Here is a 23,552-nt window from a genome sequence, read left to right as displayed (position 1 = left end):
GGTCACACAACACCTCATTTGCCTAGTTGGCACGAGTTCTGATTGTTTTGGTGTGTTTAATCCATTGATGGACTATCTCATTTGCCTCTTCCACAATTTGTGTTTCCTTCATTACTGCTCGTATTATTGGCTGAGGCAGTTCAACCCCATTAACCTGGTTTGAGGTCGTGTTTGATCTTGGAGTATAATGATCTGCTCAAATTTTTTACATTTTTTTTCAGTTGGATCTAATTGCATACCTTGCCCTAAAATTCAATATATTGGAATTCTATAACCCCTGAATAGTATAAATTTATATTTATGCTCCTTAATTTAGTTTCTCTTTTATCCCCAGTTCTCTATTCACAGAACAACTCACTCTGTAACAGTAAAATAACATCATACATGGACTCAAAAATTTCTCCAGCTCTCTTCACCTGTATCCATTTTGAGGAAACTTATTCAGTATGTCTTCCACAACTTCCTTCCTTGCCAATTCTAAGAATGATCATTGAGTGCTAACTGCCTCCATATGCAATATCCCACCTAGCTGCACTGTATATGGTATCAAACAACAAAGGTCCAAGAACTTACAATGTGTTCATCAGGCTTGGCCCTTCTGCTTTTGCTTCTCGTTTTTTATCGGGCTATCTGCTTGTCATCTGATGAGACCTTTCATTCAGCTCACTATCACTTCTCCCGGAGTCCACATTCCTTTATTTCTGTAACATTTTAACAATAACAGCTGAACAGATCTTTTATTTTGATTTTTTTACCTCACTTTCACGAATACTACTTTCTTTGTTTTAAAGTCACTTTCTCTATGGATTATGTGTCAGTGACTTATCATTTAAACTCTGCATTTGTGCTCTTCAGGCCACGCTAATCCTTTTGTCAAATAGGTGTACATGTTCTTCAGTGCACTTTTCATCATGCATTTACTCATGTTTGTTACCTTTAAGGTAACAATCACTTTTGAGCACTTACATCGACAGCCCAAGATCATGTCATACATACTTGATTCCCGTATGATCTTATTAAAAGATCTATTAGGTTTGACTTATCTCTGCACGTATAATCCTGATGCCTCAGGTAGTGGTTTATTCATCAAATTCAGGTCTCATAAAGGGAAAGACAAGGACAAAAACATCACCAAGAAAAAGCTATCAGCTTAGTACTCTCATCTAACCTTCCCTTTCACTAAAATACATTTTAACCTCAATTGCTGTTACAACCTAATATTCTAATTCATTTCTTTTCTTGGCTTCTGCCGCCACTCTCCACCCTTAATTACTTCCTCTCATTCAATTTTGCAATTTAACTATTGCCATCATATCTAGTTCCAGAGCTTTGGAGAGATTTGTTGTCCAATAGAAGATTAGACAAATAAAGGGCAGCATAGTGGCTCAGTGGTTAGTACTGCTGCCTCACAGCACCAAGGATCTGGGTTTGGTTCTATCCTTGGGCAATTGTCTCTGTGGAGTTTACACATTCTTCCCGTGTCTGCATTGGTTTCCTCTCTCAGTCCCATGATGTGCAGCTTAGGTGAATTGGCCGTGCTAAATTGCCCATAGTGTTCAGGGGTGTGTACGTCAGGTGTATTAGTCAGGCATAAATGTAGAGTAATAAGGTAGGGGAATGGGTCTGGGTGGGTTACTGTTTGGAGGATTGGTGTGGACTTGTTGAGCCTAATGGCCGGTTTCCATTATGTAGGGATTCTATAATCTTATATTTTAAAACCGAAGTGAAACAATTTTTGATTCAGGCAAAAACATACTTTGATTGTTCTTTCTCTGAGATGACGCTCATTTTTTGAAACTTACTTGATAACCCATTTTAGATATTTGATATATCCCAATGTAAATTTATCCAAATTCAATATTTTGTTTACCCCCACAAAATCATTAACAATTTTTCATGCATTGAAACCACTGAGATTGCGTTCACACATTATTATTTTCCAGAATATTTTTAAATTTTCAGGTAACTATTCCCTTTTAATGTTTTAGAATGCTAGGCCATTTATATATTTTTTGAATCAAGATATGCCCCCAAGTGTAACCAACACATATAATTATGTTCAGAGAATTGCAATTCCAAAATTCCAATTTCTCTATTATTTGGATACTTTACCATCAAAGTACCTTCCCAACGAACAAATATCACCTGCAATTAAAGATTTGGCCATGTGTTAAAACAATATTTGGAATTTCACTCTGGTCAGAAAATGAAATTCCAAACCTAATGGTTCCTTAAAAGGACATTACATTAACTATACACTGATACAGACATACACAACACTTTCAAATCACCATACTTTAGTTTGTAATTTTGGAAAGTATTTCCACACTTGAGCTCCAGGAGACAAAACACACAAATTACACAAAACAACATTTAACAACCAACAAACGAAAATGCATTCAAACGCAAAGGTTAGTTTCTCTCTCTTCCCCCCACGACATGAAGATTAGATTAGATTACTTACAGTGTGGAAACAGGCCCTTCGGCCCAACAAGTCCATGCTGACCCTCCAAAGAGCAACCCACCCGGACCCATTCCCCTATGCTTACCCCTTCACCTAACACTATGGGCAATTTAGCATGGCCAACTCACCTAACCTGCACAGTTTTGTACTGTGGGAGGAAACCTGAGCACCCGGAGGGAACCCACACAGAATGGGGAGAATGCGCAAACTCCACACAGACAGTTGCCTAGGCGGGAATTGAACCCGGGTCAACCACTGTGCCACCCACCGTGTAGAGTGAACACAGCAGCTTCACATTCCAAGAAAAATTCTAAGACTGATTTTTCATTTGGTGTTCTATCAGTATCCCACCTTCTTTTTGTTTTGATACAAATGGTCCCTTGGGATCATTTGAAATCACCATATTACATTCATGGGGTGTCTCCTGGTAAATTAAATTATCTGCTAACATAGTGGGATTTGCTTGTCATTACAGGAGCCATTGGTTCAGATCAGGCTGGATTCTCTCCACTTCTCAAAAAGGAGCAGGGAGTCACATTCCTGTGCATCTTCCTCACTGTAACCTCCTCAATCTAAACCTCCATCATGTTCCCTTCCTATTTCAGGTCCCAAAGCACATGTGTGAATCCTGTTAAGGAGCAGCACGTTGCACGACCATCATCCCTCCTATGATCATCATCTTTCTACTATTTGATTAGACTTACAGTGTGGAAACAGGCCCTTCGGCCCAACAAGTCCACACCGACCCGCCGAAGCGCGACCCGCCGAAGCGCAACCCACCCATACCCCTACATTTACCCCTTACCTAACACCACGGGCAATTTAGCATGGCCAATTCACCTGACCCGCACATCTTTGGACGTGGGAGGAAACCGGAGCACCCGGAGGAAACCCACGCAGACACGGGGAGAACGTGCAAACTCCACACAGTCGCCTGAGTCGGGAATTGAACCCGGATCTACAGGCGCTGTGAGGCAGCAGTGCTAACCACTGTGCCACCGTGCCGCCCACGCTGTTTCTTTCCAGGTCTTTCAGTGACCTGAACTCAGGAAATCTCCACAGCTTCTCACTTTATCCTCCCCCACTCAAAATAAGGATAGCCTGATTCTACTTCCCAAAAAGCACAAACAAGGCTGCCATGGCAGACATATTCCTCCTCTTTGGAACTTTTCTCTTCCTAATTTTTTCTTCACCCTCTGTTCACTTACATCCCAGTTCCATTCGTGTTTCTCCTGGCACTTTATGTTGGTTCTACAGTTTCTAGTTTTCTGGTGCTCGTCACCTCTTCATCATGGATGTACAATCCCTCTACAGATCTGTACCCTATCAGGTTGATCTGAAGGTCATATGCTTTTTCCTTGAAAGGAAGCATGAACAGTCACCTGGATGAACTCATTCTCACTTTCTCTTAAATGTGAGGCTTGGGTATCTGCATTGGTCTCAGTTATGTTGTCTCTTGTTCCAGTCCGAATCTGAGCCCCCTCCTTCAACTCGTTCTTTGGTATATTGATAACCTGAAAGGTGGATCTTCCTTCAATTGTCTGTACTTGTAAATATTAATAAATGTTCCTTCCAATTTCATCCTTGTTATCTTCACCTGGTCTATCTCTCATTTTTCCCTGCCTCAACTTCTCTGTTACTATTTCAGTGCATTGGCTTTCCATCAATATCTATTACAAACCCACTGACTCCAACAGTTATCTTGACCAGTTCTGAGGAAGAGACCCAAAACTTTACCTCTGATTTCTCTTCACAGATGCTGCTAGAACTGCTCAGCAAACCCAGCGGTTTGTGTGAGAGTTAACTTGACTCCACACTTAAGATGATCAATTATTTAAAGTCTAATTTCCACATAATATATGCTTATAGAGTGGAAATTTAGTGCAGACAAGTTAATAAAAATGTCTGTGTTTGGGTAATGGGGAGTGGGTGAAAGGAGGCAGAATCCTCTATTGAGGAAAAAGGACATGTTAGCAGAACAGTGATAAAGAAACTAGGAAAACAGAAGAGTTCTTATAGGAAGTAGGGTATGAGCAAATGGAGTCAAGGTAACTCACACACAAACTGCTGGGTATGCTGAGCAGTTCTGGCAGCATCTGTGAAGAGATATCAGAGGTAGTTTTGGGTCTCTTCCTCAGAACTAGTCAAGGTAACTGTTGGAGTCAGTGGGTTTGTAATAGACATTGATGGAAAGCCAATGCACTGAAATGGTAACCGAGAAGTCAAGGAAGGGAAAAATAAGAGATGGACCAGGTGAAGATATCAGAAGGATGAAATTAGAAGAAACATTTATTAATTTTTCCAATTACAGATAACTGAAGGAAGATCCACCTTTGAGGTTATCAATATACCAGCGAATGACTTGGAGGAGGGGGCTCAGATTAGAACCGAAATGAGACATATATAACTGAGACCAATGCAGATACACAAGCTTCACATTTAAGAGAAAGTAAGACGAGTTCAAAGTGAGAATGAGTTCATCCAGGTGCCTTCTCATACTTCATTTCAAGGAAAAAGCATCTGACATTCAAGACCATCCTGATGGGGTATAGATCTGTAGAGGGATTGCACATCCATGGTGAAGTGATGGTGGCAAGGACCAGAAAACTAGAAATTGTGGAACCAACATAAAGTGTCAGGAGAATCACAAAATGGAACTGGGATGCAAATAAACAGAAGGAGAAGAAAAAAGTTAGGAGGAGTTCCGAGGGGGAGGAATAGGTCTGCCATGGCAACCTCGTGTGCGCTTTTTGGGAAGTAGAACCAGGCTATCCTTGTTTTGGGTGGGGGAGAATAAAGTGAGAAGCTGTGGAGATTTCCTGAGTTAAGGTCACTAAAAAACCTCGAAAGAAACAGTTTGATGATCATCGGAGGGATGATGGTCCAGGCAGAGATGGCAGGATACGTCCAAGACCAAGCACACGGCTTGTGCCAGGTAGGGGGTTAACATGCCAGGCAACAAACAGCACCACCACTATCAGGTGGTGAAAACAGGACCAGGGTTAGACCTGACAGAACACATGCAGCCATTTAGAGGCAGGCAGATTAATGTGACTAAGTGGAGGCAAGCAGTTGAGGCAGCTACTGTCATACTAACAGTTATCAATGAGAAAACCAGTTGCAAATAAGAGGACAGATGGTGGAGTCCAGGAGAAGAGACAATACTTGAGACAGGTGAAAGTTTTGAGGAAAGGGGCAGAGAGAAGTCAACTGCTGTATAGAGAAATAAGTACAAAATTCATTGGGGCATAAAGGGACAAAACAGAGTCCTTTGCTGAGTAAGGAGAGTGAAAAGTCAGCATCCATGACAAGAGGTGGTATTAGATCAGAGGATGGAGTCAGAGGCAAGGGGCAAGGAAGAAGGATCAAGAAAGGAGTCAGAAACGGAGTGTTATTGGGGCTTTCATTCCATATCACCTTAAGAGAAAAGGTTTAAGATGTCATCAAATGAGATAAGAAATGGAGCTGGGGACCAGGACAACTTTGAGAAGCAACCTTGAATACACTTCATATCCTGCTTCCTGTGAGGGCTCCATTCCATTCTCAGTGTCTGTTACTTATGTTCTGATGATGCCACCTGTCACAGTGCTGCTTCTAACAACTTATTTCTGCCTCCCTCAATAGAGGACTTACTCCCACTGTGATTGACAAAATCCTGAGCCATGTCTGTGTCAATTCCCACATTTCTGCACTCACCCTTTTCCCTTCCTCCCAGAACAATGTGACTTCACAAAATATAACTTCTCCTCCCATGTCAGCATTCAGACTTTCCCTTTGTAACACCCAAGTTCACTTCTCCATTTGTTTTAACACTTCCTCACATTCTATCCCCACGCAATGCAAATTTTCCCTTTCACCTCCTCCCTCTTCGCTATCAAGACCCAAAACACCATCCAGGAGGAGCAAGAGTTTATAAGTACTTATTTTAAATCCATTGTATTCACTGCTCACAGTGCAGCTCCTTCTATACTGGTGAGACCAAACACAGAATGGATGACCACTTTGTTGTCCACTCTGTCCATAAGAATGGCTGAAGATATTTTCCATTTCAATACACCATCTTGCTCTCAAACTAACTTCTCCATCCCTGGCCTGGATGAAGAAAAATACATCTTCTACTTCAGACTTTAGAGCCTTCAAGACTCAATGTTGAGGTCAACATCATCAATGCATGAACACTGACCTATTTTGATTACAAACCTTACCATCACTATGTTTTGTCACATTTGTTTCAGCAAAGCTGGCCTCCTTTTTACTGTTCACACCTATCATTAACAACCAAATCCATCTACTACTGTTAGCATTTCCCTTGTCATTTGCTCGAGACATTCTCGCCATCTGTTGCACTCGCTTTTCTTCTTCCTTCGTCAACAACCAAAAACTATCATTTTCCAAGCTCCTTCAGTTCCAAAGAGGTCATACTGGATTCAAAACATGAATTCTTTCTCTCCATACATGCTGCCCGACTGGCTGAGTTTCTCCAACACTTTCCATTTTTAACGATGCTCTGGAGACAATTCAATCATGGCAGATGATGAAATTTGAATTGAATGGAGATCTGGAATAAAAAGTTGGCCAAATGGCAACCATGTGACCACTGCTAGTTGTTGTAAAACCCCATTTGGTTCAGTAACATCCTTCTGGGAAGGAAATCTGCCATCCTCACCTGGTTTGACCTACATGTGATTCCAGATCCACAGCAATGTGGCAGACTCGTAAATGGCCTCTGGGCAATTAGGGATGGGCAATAAATGTTGCAGTGGCACCCATTTCCCATGAATGAATAAAAGCAGTTTTGCAAGTAAAATAGAAAATCTGACTTTTAAGGATACGGTATCAAACAGAGTTTAGAGAAAGTATTTTAATTTGTGACTGCACTATAGTGTCTTAATTACATAACTGATTATATAAAACGCACATGGAGGTTTTATATTGCACTTTTATTTTGCTGGAAAATAAATTATGCAACTTAAAAAATAAAAATTCAAAAAATAATGTAGTACATCAAAATAGTTTGATCAGGCTATGTAGAAACTGCAACCATTCAAAAATTGTACAGCATCATAACCTTGGTATGTAGTGGCACACATTCAACTTGTAAATATTAATTGTAGATAAAGTAAAACCTCTCAATTCAACTTTGCCCAACACTCCAGGCTTTACTTAGTGTATATTACAGGAAAGCTAAGTTTTCAACATTTTACAGTGATATGTAAAAATGCAACAGCTTATGTATAATTAGGGTAACAAATGTTCACAATTTATTGATGACCTCAACACACAGCTTCACATGAAAAATCATCCGTGCAAGTCCAAGTTTCTTGAGTATTTTGTGTACAATAAATTTGCAAAAATGAGTAAAGAAATCTTATTATCAATATAATGAAAAAACTTAGTTATAAGTTTTCATTGTATTCTTTTTAAATTTTTAAAAGATTGTTTCTAGGATAGTACAAATAAATTAATCCAAACACTGAAAATTTGAATATTTTGACTAGTTATTGAATAACTTGGATTTAGGTTAACAAGTTACATGCTGTCTTGAACTTTATTTGGGGAGAATATGTTGAATTACACTCACTGAGGCTGCAGGGAGTAAAAGAAAGGTCTGAGAGCAGATCTAAGATCCTTTCAAAAAGAATATTAAAATTAACGATTCTGTGCACACAGAAATGGAAGACTTCAAACGTAATTTTAATATCTACTACCATTCGACTGCAGTTTGATAAAACAATTTATTAAGTCTCACAATTCTAAATTGTTGGCTAATTCCATATAAAAAGATGATTCTTATTCCATTTGAATAGTAATAATTCTAATATTTCCCATATTTTCTCTACCAGGCAGTGTTACAAGATCCATATACACATCTTTATTCAATGAAGTGAAACTGTGTGCAGATACATGGTGCATGCCATTTCTGGGGTTTTCATAAAGCATGCAATTTGTTTTGTTTATACTAATGTACTCTGTATTAAATCACAATAATCTGGTCACATAATCAACATTAAGTTTGCTTTCTTATAAAATAATTATTCACGACCTCTTCCCAGATCATTGTGATTAGATTCAGAACTAGACACTGATTTCTCTGCATTTGGTTTTGCTTGGCATTGAACAAGTGAATCGACACTTGAATTTTTTTTCCAAGTTCTCATCTAGCAACAGTACCAAATGCTGAATCCAGTAAAAATGTTATATATCCGTTTTTCCTTCTTCACTGCAGTTATACATATTTTTCTTTCTTTTGTTGCTCATCTCAGTGCATTCAAAGATTGGATATATTTCAAACTGAGAATTCATGATCCTCATGCTCAATTACTGGATGTACATAATGCATTGGAAATGAAATAATACTCCCATTTTATGGAAAGAATGTGCAGATACTAAAAAACTGTAACCTGAAAGCAAGGTATTCAAGTTTTATCACCCCATAAATATTAGGGGCTAAGTTTTGCAGGAAGAAAATGAAAATAACTCACCAAAAGCCCCTTTTGCGCATGCATGCTACATGTACAATCAGTGTCCTGCACAAACTGCAGCAATTTTCAAGTTAGCTAATAATTATTCCGCCTCACTTTGCTACCCTCAAATTTATTGACTCCTTGCTGCTGTATTTCAATAGATGTTAGTTGTCCTTTAGTGCCTGACTCAAGTGCCTATCATTCATATCTGAACTGTGCCAGTGAATTTCTGATCACATGGCAAGCTGTTCAACTACAGTTGGCACCATGCTGAGGTCAGATGCTACATGTCGTCTAATTAATGCATACTTTCAGGAGTAACCAGGTTACAAGTCTTGAGCAGGAATCCTGGTTTATATCCCGCTCAGCTTAGGGGAGCTATGTCTACTGTTATCCTGACTGAGGTTAGCTAACTCATCATTGTCCAGTAACTGAATCTTGCGCTTTCATAGTCTATATTTCCGTGCTACTCATTGGATAATAAGATACTGGATGACGAGAACTTAATTTTAAATGACATTTATAATGTGCATTTTGGCCAAGTCTTTTAATTTATCAGTTAGCTAGGAATCAAAATGTGTCATTGTGAGTTTCCATCACTACATGCTGACTGGCAAAGTATGTTGAAAGAATACTAGTTGTAGTCAAAGGTTACTGCTGAACATAGTCAGCACTCCTTTGAATTTGCAGCACTTTTGTGGAAACAAAAGTAATTGAAAGGAATGGGATTTAAATGTGCACAGCCTAACATTGAATACATATTTATTCATTTTCACGCAACAAGGTTTGACAATTTTCCCCAATTCCCAGAACATACAGTACCACGAATTCCAAGCAACCTATTGCCATATTAAGTAGATACAACTTCAAACACTGCAGACAGTCTCTGCCCTTCCCAGCACATCTGACCCAAATTTCTGATATCAGCAATAGCCTCAGTTGGAATGCACTGGGCATTCCACACTAAATTTATCCCATGTAAGTCCTCAATTAACTCATTTGAGAGGCCCTTGCATTACAGTCTACCTTGTCTTTTCCATAGTATTAAATGTGACAAAACATACCTCTCAAGAGAAAGGACAAGATGAAGTGCAAGCAGCACATGGAATTCCAATTAAAGTCTCTAGAATTATGACAAATATTGCCAGTTAATTGAATAAAATTGCAATATAGGAGTAAATCAGTATAATAAGAGCCACATATAGGAAAGTTGGGCCAGAATTTTCAGCAATGTCATAGTTGCTGCCATAGTTCGAGGACTGTAGGGTCATACTCTCAATAGACAGACGTGACTAGTGATGAGTTTAACCAGAGGGAAATGACATCTCAGGCGAGGCCCAAGGTTGGAAAAGTAGAATCTTCATGGTAACCTCAGCTGGTATGAGAATTGAACCTGCTTTGTTGTCATCACTCTGCACTGAAAACTAGCCATCTGTGTTAACTGATCTGCAGTGTCAAATAAGAATGATAAGTCTCACTGGGGCACTGGAGATTTAAAAAAGAAAAATATTTTCAGTACGGCATGCACACATGCAAGGTTTGTTGCCAAAATATTTTAAGTTAGAGGAGCCAACATTTTGTGAAAGATAAGTTCAATTTTATAGAAGCTAGTGGGAAGTACTGGATCACTAAATATCAGTAGTGAAGCAATCTTAGATTTTCAGTTGTTTCAGAAACACACATAAATCCCGATGACAGTTGCACGTATCTGTTTGTGTATGTACAAACAGCCTCCATCACAAAAGCAGATACACATTCATTCTGTTACTACTTCTCTTATGCCCAACTTTCCACCTAGTACTAATATGCAGCAAAGAAAATAGGGTATAGACAGATTACAGATATCTCCAATAAAACCACCAGTTGATTGACTATATCCGATAGGTAAAATGGACTGTAGGTTTTCCATCAAATTTCCTCTCCTCCTTCTGAAAGCGTCAATTCTCGATAGGATACAGTTCCACAAGAACTTGCAGCACCACTCTTCTTCACCCAAATAGTTACCTTCATGTGTGGAAAAATTGTAGCAGGCAATTTGACTTATCAACCACAGTATTTTTTCCACATGGAATTGCTGGGTAAAGTCAAGAATGAAGTCCTGCCTCATTTCCTTAGTTTAAGAAACTATAAAACAGTATTGTAATTTTACAGTTTATCACTTAAACAAAGAAATTTCATACAAATGGTTATTCGGATCTAAATTTTTAGCGCTCTCAGAAAAATGCAAGATGGCAGGCCAATTATAGCAAATGACACCATTGTTGAGGGAACCTAACAGCACAGGATGTTAATAAAACCTAGTACTTCATGGTCTGTAAAGCCTGACACAACGATCAACGGTTCTTTCACTCAATAGGCCTTTAAGGAACTACCAAATATAATTTTTCTGTCCTTCATATTCTGCTCAAAGCTTGTTGCAACCTTCTCTAAATTGAGGTGCTCCTTCAGGATGGGAGAGAAAAATGGGTTCCAACTATGACAGGCCTAAATGACTGGGTTGAATAGCAAACACAATCTCTGAATACAGGTTGCAACCAGTTAATTAAAATAGTATTAAAATTACTCAATATGGGCAACTCCTAACAGTAACATGCTAGCCAAGCCCAATAATGAACCAACAAAGCCAGAGTAATATTAAACTTTCAAGTGTGCAACAGGTTACAAAAATCATAGACCAGTCTGTACTAAATGACAGCACCTGGTATTTTCAGAAAAGTGAAACTGCTGCTCCTAACACCATTTTGTAATATAAAATGACTCAAGTATTTTCCCCAGTGCATGAAATTTTAAAGTCCTATATTCACTGGTTTAATTGTGTCTGGAAAAAAAAATATATTTAACTCTGGTACAGAACAAGTGAAAATAGGGCCAAAGAAAGCATAGCAGATTCTGATGAATTCGGTACTCCCACAAAATAGCATGCTGTCAAAAGTGAACTACACAAAGGCAGATAAATGCTAAGTGGATGAAACTGGTAAATATTATTTATCTGTTGTACAGTAAGGCAGGGACTTAATAATGCAACTGAATAAATCTTTGAATTGTAGTCACTCTTCAGCTACCTCTTTCAAAGTCTGCAAAGACAAAATAGGACTCTTTCCCATCTCTGGCATTGTTCTCTTAAACAGTCACTATGCCATATAAATGAAAGTGTTTATGTCCGACTCATCCCTTCTAATATATTTGTGCTCTATCAGCCATTCAATTTGTTCTTTGATCATTTTTTTCTGTGGCAAAAACATATTTTTCAGTATTTCTACAAGTTCTGTCTGGAGTTGAGCATTTGTGATTTTTTTCCGCATCTTCATGATTTGTATGATCGCTTCCTAGAAATGTAAACAAAAGGAATCAAAATTTCAAACTGCAAATCAATTTACAGAATAGCTTCAGGTATTTTATGCTTCTATTTAACAGTGGGATTTAACAATTTCCTTCAGAATAAAAATAAAGATTGTTTTAAAGATACAAAAAAGTAAAATAAAACCTTATCAATAAATCTCTATCTACATCTCATTTTGTTACTTAAAGTAAGAGAAATACCCTGAAGAATTGGACAGTGGCCAAATTCTGAAAGTTGCATATCCCAGATATTTCAACAAAATTGTGACTACCTTTACCCTGCAAATTTTTTCAATATATAAGACACATTCTGAAGCTGCTCATTCCTTCATATTTAATGAGCACAGAGGTCCCTTGGAGTGCCACTTCTTTAGAACAGCTTTTTGGTAACTAATGTATTCTTCTTAACCTAATGCTTATGTAATGATGCCAAACCGGCAGGGAACTTGAGCAGAGGATGATACCAGGAGGCTTCAACAGGAATTAGATAAGCGCATATGCTAGAACATGGCAGATAAAATATAAGTCAAACAAGTTTAAAATTACTCCCTTTTGTATGAAAAACGTAGAATGTTTGTTAAATGGTGAGGGGTTGAGAAGTGCAAGTGTCAGACGGTCATAAAAGTTAGCATAAAGGTACAGCAAGCAATTAGGAAGGCAAATATGCTGGCCTTCATCACAGGTGGATTTGAATACAGGAGTAAAGATGTCTTGCTGCAATTGCATAGGGCCTTGGTGAGACCTTAACTGAGTTTTCCATAGATTTTTGGTCTCCTTACTAAAGGAGGAATACATTTGACAGAGGGAAAGCAATCAGGGTTCATTAGATTAATCCCTGATGTGGTAGGATTGTGTTTTTCTTTGAGCAGAATCAGTCTGCTTACTCCAGATTTGGAAGAATAAGAGATCATTGAAGGATACTAACTTATTACAGGGCATAAAACTGAAATGATCCCCCTAGTTAGTTAATCTAAAACTAGTGACATAATCTCAGGATAAGGGGCAGGCTATTTAAGACAGAAGAGGAGGAATCACTTTGCTCAGACAGTGGTGAATCTTAGGAATTCTTTATTACAGAAAACTCAATCATTGAACATATTCAAGACAGAAATTGATAGGGTTGTGGTGACAAACAACATCAAGGGTTATGGAAATAGCATGTGATAATAATTTTGATGTACTTGATTGGCTAGTACGTAAATCTGTCAACCCCCACCTTCCTGGCACTGTACCCTATGGAACAGGCAGTTCTAAGACTTGCTCAAATTATCCTTTATATTTGAACCCTGAAAAAGAGAATACTGCTAAGTTATTCAACCACCAAAAATGTTACAGCCATTTTTCGCAATTCACCCAAAACAAACTTTCTCCCAACTAAACCTCCCCAGGCCACTTACACCCTTTAGATCTTAACCTGACACCTCTGGGACCTGATCGACCATCTCATCAGCTCCAGACACTATGTGACCGTAACCCACCAACATTCTCCCTAATCTGTGCAGCCAATGGAAATCTCCACCCAAACTGATTGGCATACTGATGCACAGTTTCCATTTCTGGAAGCTACTGGACATCTGCGCAGCAGCTCGAAAGTTTACAGGGAACGGTGAATGGATCCCACTTCTCCTTTACCCTGCTGTGGAGCCAGTGCCACTTTATTCGGCCTGGGAGTTGACCCCCTTTACCAACCTTAGAGCCTAACTGCTTACTCTCCTTCCACCCTAACCTTTCATTTCCCTTATGTACTTATTATTTGACAGCAACTGATTTGTGAAAAGGGGCATTGGTTTTCCTTCCTCTGACAGTTCTGCTCTACAAAACAACTGTCAGAACGGAAGAAAGACTTTTCATTTCTGACAGATCAGTGATCAGAATCTTCTGTTAGAAGTGCAATCTCACATTGCTACTCATTGTAAAATCAGGTCCACTGTATACTGCTAATGGACAAAGGCATCTACTCCAAATGTAAAGGCATAAAATTATCCTATACATTTCAACATTCTAATGTTAACAAATTTAAAATGTTAATCACAACAAATGTTAATTTTAGAAAGCTCATATTTATATACTTTAAACTATACCTGCGTGCGTAATATTCTCAGCTGGACTATTCCTTCATTTTCTTCTTCTCTCATTCTTTCTGTAGTTAGCTGTAATCTTCCAATTAAATTAATTTTTCCCCTCTTCTGAACTTTGCTGTTCTTGCTAGAAGAATTACATGCATGCATTGAATATTGTCATGATATAAAATACAGTCTACTCATTTTTAAACCTCAAAGTAATTGAAAAGCCTTGGACTCAGGTTTGAAAGGGAACAGGTAAAAAATGAGCTGAGAAACTTTAAAATAGGTACCAAAATTACTAGCTTTGAAACTAGACAAGCTCAAAAATAATTAACAAAGGACTATCAAGGACTAACATGAATAAAACTGTCTATCATAATTTTAATAACTATTAAAAAAGGTTAATACAAAGATATTACCTAAACATTGAAATTTACATCCAGAATGTGTAGCTCACCATGTGACCTTCAAAGTCTCTGGGAATGAGACTTCTTTACCAGAAGTATTGCTGAAATACAAACTTAAATCTAAAACTCATTTTGCAAAAAAGAAAACAGAAACCCTCCTACCTATATCAAATGACAACAGGGAAACTCTTGACAGTAGACAACTGAAACTTTGTTAATGGATTAGCCCTTGTGGGGGCCAACACACTGAAACCTCCTTCCTGTGAGAAGCCATGATTATAAGCTTTCGATTTTGTTTGCTGCAGAAGTCAGGAAAATCCAGTAACATTGAGGAGAAGAATGTGTTACAGAACATAAAAGCATGTGGTATGGCAAGTTTTGCAAAAGTGATTAGCCGCAAGAAAATAAAACATAACTGTAAAGAGATCCTAAAATGTGAAATCTCAAAATGGCTCACACAAGTACATCGAAGAAAATTGTACTTTTAGTTCCACCTTCACACACTGCACCTTGTTCTGTTTGCACATTTATTGCAGATTTATATTTGAAAATGTTTCATATTTTGAGTGAGTGAATTTCAATGAATTCCTTAACTTTGAGTAACATGAGATTTGTTTGGCTTGGCTTTTTCATTGCTTTAATGCATCAAATATGCATTGAATTGGGAAAACATTCGCGGCTGTTTAAAAATTCAAAATTCTGTTATAACAACTTCAGTGGTTAGAAAATTATTTATCTGCCTAGAATTGGTCTTTATTAATACAGAATGTAGAAGAGGAGACTAGGATTTTGTCTCAAGTATTATAAACAAGGATCATCAAAAATTAGTTGCACCTAAGGATTCTTGAATTATGGTTTTGCCAATGTTTTACACGAGAATGAAGACATCATGTTTTCAACCCTTAAAAGTAGTGAAAATATACAGTTAACCAAACGCAAAACTTCATGGAAACTGAAGACCTCACTATGGGAAGCATACTATTTCTTCCTAAACTTCCTAAGTTCCCCTCCACACTTACCTTTGTCAGGGCTAGCTTGACCTGTTGCTCAAATATCAGAAACACCTCACTCTTCCATTATAATCTAGGACACTTTTCAGGATGGAAAACGATACCCTTACCAACAACTGGGATCATTAAAGGTGAACTCAACCACATGATATTCAATAAATTTGGATCAAGACAATGGTGGAACATCTGGAATTCCATGGTTTAGTGAAATGGCACAGGGATCTGTGGCTTCCTTAAGTGGCACAAATACATGGACATGACATTGCTATCAATGTTTAGTAATTGTGAAGATGAAGGCAACAGGAATGTATGAAATCTACTCAGAAGTGTCTGTCAATTCACTGTTCATTTATAGAATCAGAGTCAGAACAGAAAAACAGACCGTTTAGTCCAACTATTCCATGCTGACTATGTTCCCAAACTAAATTAGTGCCACTTGCCTGCGTTTGGTCCATATCCCTCTAAATCTTTCCTATTCATACACTTATTCAAATATCTCTTAAATGTTGTAACTGCACCTGCATCTACAACTTCCTCTGTGTAAAAAAAGTTGCCCCTCATGTCCTTTTTAAAATTTTCTCCTGTCACCTTAAAAGTATACCCCCTTATTTTGAACTCCCCCACCGTCGGGAAAAAGACCCTTATCTATGTCCCTCATGATCTTATAAACCTCAATTTATCCAATTCTTTAAATTAGTCATAGCTAACATAGAACCTAAAGAGAATACAAGGCATTGAATACAAGAGCAAGGAATTATGATGGATCTGTATAAAACATTAGTTAGGCCATAGTTGATGTACCATATGCAGTTCTGGTCACCAGTTTGTAGGAAGGATACGATTGCAATAGAGACAGCAGAGGTACATCACTGGGGTTGCAGTAATTCGCTGAGAGAGATGAGATAGGCTGCGGTCGTTTCCTTGAGAGCACAGAGGAATGAGGAAGGATCTCATTGAGGTTTACAAAATCATGAGGGGCAAAGACAGGATAAACGGAGGCAATTCTTTCCCCCTTAATAACTATGGACACAATTTTAAGATTAGAAACAGCAGGTTTAGACAGGATTTAAGGAAAAATTATTTCACCCAGAGGATGGTTGTTATCAGGAATTCACTGCTTAAAAGGGTGCTAGAGGATGGAACTCTCATGATTACAGACCAATTAGCCTAACCTTCTTCATGAGTAAGATCCTGGAATCCATCATGAAGGATGAGATATCTGAATACTTGGAAGTGTTTGGTAAATAGGACAGAGTAAGCATGGTTTCATCAAGGGTAGATCATGCCTGACAAATCTGTTATAATTCTTTGAGGAAGTTACAAGCAAACTATACCAAGGAGAACCAATGCATATTATCTATCTGGACTTCAAGGCGGCCTTTGGCAAGGAGCCGCAAAGGAGGCTGCTGAATAAGGGGCCATGGTATTAGAAGTAATGTGCTAGCATGGATAGAAGCTTGGCTGTCTGGCAGAAAGCAGAGAGTGGGGATAAAAGGGTCCTTTGCAGTGACAAGTGGTGTTCCACAAGGCTCAATGTTGGGACCACAACTTTTCGCTTTATAGATTAACGATTTAGAAGTTGGAACTGATAGCATTCTGGCTAAGCTTGCAGATGATACAAAGATAGGTAGAGGGACAGGTAGCATTGAGGCAGTGGGGAGGCTGCAGAAGGATTTGGGTAGGTTGGAAGAATGGGCAAAGTAGTGGCAGATGAAGTACAATGTGGGAAAGTGTGAGGTCATGCATCTTGGTAGGAAGAATAGAGGTATTGACTATTTCCTAATGGGGAGAAAATTCAGAAGTCTGAAGTGCAAAGAGACTTGCAAGTTCTGGTCCAGGATTCTCTCAAGGTAATCGTGGTTGTAGGTATGTTCGCTGAGATGGGAAGTTGATTTGCAGATGTCTCGTCCCCTGTCTAGGTGACATCTTCAGTGCTGTGGAGCCTCCTGTGAAGCACCGCTGTACTGTGTTTTCTGGAATTCATTTGGTTCTGTTTCTGCTGCTTCTGGTTGCCAGTTCCGGTAGTTCATTTTAGTGGCCAGTGATCGGGTCTAGGTCTATAAGCTATGAGTAAATTATATAATCCCCTACAGTGTGCAAACAGGCCATTTGGCCCAACAAGTCCACACCAACCCTCCAAAGAGTAACCCACCCAGACCCAGTCCCCTACCCGATTACACTAAATTTCAGATGACTAATGCACCTAACCTACACATCCCTGAACACTATGGGCAACTTAGCATTGCTAATTCACCTACCTTGCACATCTTTGGACTGTGAGAGGAAACCAGCGTAGACATGGGGAAAATGTGCAAACTCCAAACACACAGTTGCCTGAGGCTTGAATTGAACCTAGGTCCCTGGCGCTGTCAGGCAGCAGTGCTAACCACTGAACCACCATGCTGCTGGAGCAGACTCGATGGGCTGAATGGTGTCATTTCTGCTGCTATGTCTTATGATTTTTCAGAAGCATTTAGATGAGCATTTGAAATGGGACAGTGCACAGGACTATGAGCAAAATGCCAGAAAATGGGATTAAAATAGATAGATGCTTGTCGAGTAGCATGTACATAATGGGCCAAAGGGCCTTTTCCATGCGGTTATAAAACTGACTCTTTAAGATCACTTATGTGCATCTTGGGCAACCTATATATTCACAGCTATCATACAGATTAATCTGTATGTATACAACTCCACTAAGCTGCATATTACTCTTAAACAAGTCTAACAAATGCTTTGCAAGTTCCTTTTGAGCAGGACTGCATGCTCACAGTTAGTGGTTGGCCTAATGAAAATGAAAGAAAGAAATAGCACATATTTTGTCAACATAGTTTGCGCTTATTGAGATTCTTTGCTAGGCTTGTAGGTATAAAATGTGTTGACCTTGAGGCATAGCAACACTACCATGCATTGACACTATACATGAAAACCAGACAAGTTATTAGTTTTCCCTCAAAATGCTTATAGTAATCAATGAAGCAATATTTGAAGGACTCAGGCAGCTTAACTGGGCATTGATTGTCGCAGGACAGCTGGGAATAGAGTTCAGACTGAGCAATAGATAGAAAACTCTGTTCAGTGACACCATAAATAACTTTAAGACCCTCACTATTCTGACAGCCCTTGTGTTTAGAGGCTGAATAATTTCTTACCATTTGTAATTTGCATCTGCAGGTATGCTGTTTACCAAATTGACCTTTACCTTCCCTTTCAACATACATTCATATTTATTTTAGGGAATCACTTCAACTTCCTTCCGAAATGATATTCAAAGTCACCTTTTGATTTCACTTCAGGATGCTAATGAATTGTATATTTCGCCTCAGCATAAATGTACTAGCATTCTGCATTTTTAGTTTATTAGTTCATGGGATGTGAGCATTGCTGGCAAGACGACCATTTATTGTCTTTAAATATGTCCCATGTCTGTTGAATATTGTTAAATAAAAGGCCCAAACTAATCTGTTTAAATTGTTTCTAAATTTTCTTTTCCTCTTGTTCTCTTCCAAAATAAAAATACAAATAGCATATGGCTAAACTCACAAAGTTAGTTCCCTGGAAGCCACTTTAATTTTCACACATTCATCAAGTTGGATTAACATCCTTTTGCCTGAAAGGACATTACAGCCTGTATTCTGCATTGGTTTTTCTGTTTACAATCTTTGAAGTCTCAAATGATTAATACTTTAATATGTAATCTCATTGCGGATGCAACAAAAAAAATCTTCAGTACTCCAATTCATTTCTGATAGTTCTGAGGGGCTGAATGAGAAATCAGATAGCAGCATACAATGGGGAAAAAAAAGCTGCTTAGAAAATTGAAGTTAAAAGGAAATTACCAGTCTAATTTCTAAAAATAAACAAATTTGATAAACGTCTCTTATTACTTACATTAAAGAAAAGTCCTGGTTGACTGAGAAAAGAGTGCCTTCTGTAAAGTCTTTGGGTGAGCTGACCTGAGGTTCATGGAGTAAAACCTGACGTTTCAATTTTGGAAAAGCTACAAGTGACTTTTGGAACAAAAACAGAAATAGCAAAATTAATGGTCTCAATTTCATTTATTGGATAAGATGACAAAAAGAACCTTGCATGTGGTTAGCACCTAGTTCCGTAGAGGTTAAAAACCTGTAGGAACTGCATGGTCAAGGATGTGACTATTAAATAGAGCCTTCTATAGCTGGGGAGAGTTTTAAGCAGAGAGTTCCAAAGCATGGAAACAAGATATTAAAAGTACTGAAGGTGAAGAGATGGAAGAGACACCAATTAGAAGACACTGGAACTAGGAAAAATACAGTAGTAGGATGGGCAAGGCACAGACTTTGATTTCAATATAAAACATTGCAGAAAGAAAACTGCAATCACTCAGCACTTGTGAAGACAGAGGGGAGGCTTAGGTATATGACGTATCAAAACTTATATTTTCTCTTGACAAAAGCTAAATTATTCTGCTGTACATTTTCAACACCTTCCATCCTTATTTCATATACCTAGCATATGAAGATTTTCCATTTTATTTTACTTCTTAAATTCAATGCATTGGGATTGAGAAAACATAATTAACAGAGAAGCAAGGCTTATTATTGGACAATAAAGCTGAGTTGTGTATGACTTAGAACAATATGAGTTGACAGTGTTAGGTAGGTGGTCATTTGGGGGCTTAGGGCCCTGAGTTACATAGAACATAGAAAATTACAACACAGTACAGTCCTTTCAGCCCTCGATGTTGTGCCAACCTGTGGAACAAATCTGAAGCCCATCCAACCTACATTATTCTATTTTCATCCATGTGTCTATCCAAGACCTTTTAAATGCTCTTAAAGTTGGTGAGTTTACTACTGTTGCAGGCATGGCACTCCACGTCTTTAGTGCTCTGAGTAAGGATACTACCTTTGTCATCTGTCCTATGTCTACCATACCTCAATTTAAAGCTATGTCCCCTCGTGCTAGCCATCACCATCTGAGGAAAAACGTTCTCACTATCTACCCTATCTAACCCTCTGATTGTCTTATATGTCTCAATTAAGTCACCTCTCAAGCTTCTTCTCTCTAATGAAAATTGCCTCAACCTCTCCATCGCCTACTTTGACATCATAGCTCACAGAGTTCCAGGATGATTTTGGTTGGATGGAACTCAAAAAGTTCTGCACTATTTATCTATAATTATGTAAAACAACCAGACATCAGCGTTAGCTGCAATATTAAAGTAGGCAGTGGAGAGGTTGAACTAGTTGTCACCAACTAATACATGGATATGAGATTGAGTGGCATAGAGGTTCCTCTGGGCCAGGAGGTCCAGGTTCAAGTCACAACTACTCCCGAGGTGTGTCATACCAATTTCACACAAGTTGGTTAAAATAAACAATCACAGATGATGACTTCATGCTTATAAATGCTGTCATTGAGGGGCAATCATTAGCTAGAAAAAGTAACAGAGCTCAAAATAAAAGCAAAATATGGAAACCGGAAATCTGGAAAGAAAAAGAGAAAATGCTGGAACAATTCAGCAGAGCAGGCAGCATCTGCAGAGACAGAAAAAAAATTAACAATTCAGGTTAATGACCTTTCATCAGAACTGCAGTCCAAAAAAATACAAGTTTACAGTTTTCTAACAATACATGCAGCTAGTAAGAAGGATAGCTCAAATAATACTACTATCTTTATTAACAGCAAAATCACTCATTTGGAAAGGCAAATTAGGGCAGGATTTATACACTTAATGATAAGGTCCTTGGGAGTGTTGCAGAACAAAGAGGTTCATAGTTCCTTGAAAGTAGAGTAACACCTAAATAAGATAGTGAAGGCAGCATTTGGTATGCTTTCCTTTATTGGTCAGAGCATTGAGTATAGGAGTTGGGAGGTCATGTTGTGGCCGTACAGGATATTGACTTGGCCACTTTTGGAATAGTATGTGTGATTCTGGTTCCCTCCTATCAGAAGGATGTTGTTAAACTTGAAAGTGTTCAGACAAAATTCACAGGTGGTGGATTTCAGTTATAGGGAGAGGCTGAATAGGCTGGGGCTGTTTTTCCTGGTGTGTTGGAGACTGAGGGGTGACTTATAGAAGATTATAAAATCATGAGGAGCATGGATAGGATAAATAGACAAAGTCTTTTCCCTAGGGTGAGGGAGTCCAGAACTAGAGGGCATAGGTTTAGAGTGACAGGAGTAAGATTTAAAAAGGACCTAAGGGTCAACTTTTTCATGCAGAGGGTGGTGCGCGTATGGAATGAGCTGCCAGAGGAAGTGGTGGAGGCAGGGATAATTACAGCATTTAAAAGGGATCCGGATGGGTATATAAATAGAAAGGGTTTAGAGGGATATAGGCTAAGTGCTGGCAAATGGGACTAGATTAGGTTAGGATATCTAGTTGGCAGGGGTGCGTTGGACTGAAGGGTCTATTTCTGTGCTCTGCATCGCTATGACTCTACTTTGTACACGTACTCATAATTTTGAATATTATCATTAAATCTCTTCTCAACCTTCTCTACTCCAAAAGGCATAGTCCTAGCTTCTTAGCCTATCAACATAATTGAGCTTCCTCATCTCTTGAACCATTCATGCAAACCTTTATTGCATCCTTCACAATGTCTCTGAAGCAAAATGCCCAGAATTGGACAATATTCTTCAAGTGAGGTTGAACCAATGTTTCATACAAATTTATCATAGCTTCCTTTCTTTTGCATTTTATTCCCTCATTTATAAATCCCAGAATCCCATCTGCTTTAGTAACTGCTTTCTTAACCTGCCCTACTACCTTCAGTAATTTTTTCACACAATTCCAGGTTCTCTGCTTCAGAAATACTCAAATCGGGTAGCATTTCTGCTTGATTTGTACATTTTATTTTATACTGCCTCGCTCTTCCTAACAACAAACAATTTCATACTCATCTGCATTAAATTCCATGTGCTACCTGTTAACTATGTTATCTTCAAACTAATTAACTTTCATAACTTTTATCACCATAGCAAAATACTCACATAATTTAATTAAACTTTCCTTCAATAAAGCTTTGCTGATTTTCCTTAATTAATCTGCATTTATCCAAATTACTGTTAATCTTGTCCCCAAATGTTTCTAAAACCTTTCCCAGTACCAGGAGCATGATTGACTTGTGGTTCCTGACTTTATCCTTACACTCTTCCTTTACAACAGGATATAACATCTGCAATTCTCCAATTCTCTGGCACCAGGAGGATTGGAAATTTATGACCAATCCCTTTGCTATTTCCACCCTTACTTTCTTCAATGTCCTTGGATTAATCTCGTTCAATCCTGGTGACTTATCAACTTCAAGTTCAACTACCTTTTCTAATGCTTCCTCTTCATTTTTACTGCAACCACTGTATCAACTATACTATGGCACGCATAGATCTTCTTCCTTGGTATCAAACAATTTAATGTATTATGCTTGTAGGAGAGGGACATAGCTGAGATGCACTACAAGATCACCTTCTAGATCTACAGCTGTCCGCATACCTCCTTTGTACTATTTATATGCATATAGATGACTTTTGAACTCCCCTTTATGTGGGCCATCAGTCTCTCCTTCCTTCTGATTTGTTGTTTTTTCACTTCTGTCTGAATACTTAGTCTCATTGTCATACATATCAGTTTACTGCTCCATTCTCCTGTCCAAGTTTTTTTTGTCATTTAAGGAGCCCTGAATTTGTTGGACCTACCTTTCCAGCTCTTGTCAAAGCACATTGGCCTTACCTGAACCATCCACTCTTTAAAGGCCATCCCTTTATTTCTTTACAATTTTGCCTGGCAATCTATTGGGCAAAGGTCCGTTCTCAACCTAATG

General features: G+C 38.5%; 1 protein-coding gene across 1 annotated transcript in view; it reads right to left on the bottom strand.

Annotated features, from left to right (window-relative positions):
- Positions 1 to 7,431: 7,431 nt before the first annotated feature.
- LOC132816452 (cullin-5) overlaps positions 7,432 to 23,552 on the bottom strand; it is an 80,561-nt gene continuing 64,440 nt past the window's right edge. The window contains exons 17-19 of the mRNA XM_060826055.1: positions 19,639 to 19,757; positions 14,349 to 14,472; positions 7,432 to 12,254 (exon numbers count right to left, since the gene is read on the bottom strand). Of these exons, the coding sequence (XP_060682038.1) occupies positions 12,060 to 12,254; positions 14,349 to 14,472; positions 19,639 to 19,757 (438 nt within the window). The 3' untranslated portion in view covers positions 7,432 to 12,059. The remainder of the gene's footprint in view (positions 12,255 to 14,348; positions 14,473 to 19,638; positions 19,758 to 23,552) is intronic.

Source organism: Hemiscyllium ocellatum, chromosome 6, assembly GCF_020745735.1.
Source record: "Hemiscyllium ocellatum isolate sHemOce1 chromosome 6, sHemOce1.pat.X.cur, whole genome shotgun sequence".
In the NCBI taxonomy this organism is placed as follows: Eukaryota; Metazoa; Chordata; class Chondrichthyes; order Orectolobiformes; family Hemiscylliidae; genus Hemiscyllium; species Hemiscyllium ocellatum.
The sequence above is the reverse complement of the archived record's forward strand: the minus strand, read 5'-3'. Positions and strand labels throughout refer to the sequence as shown.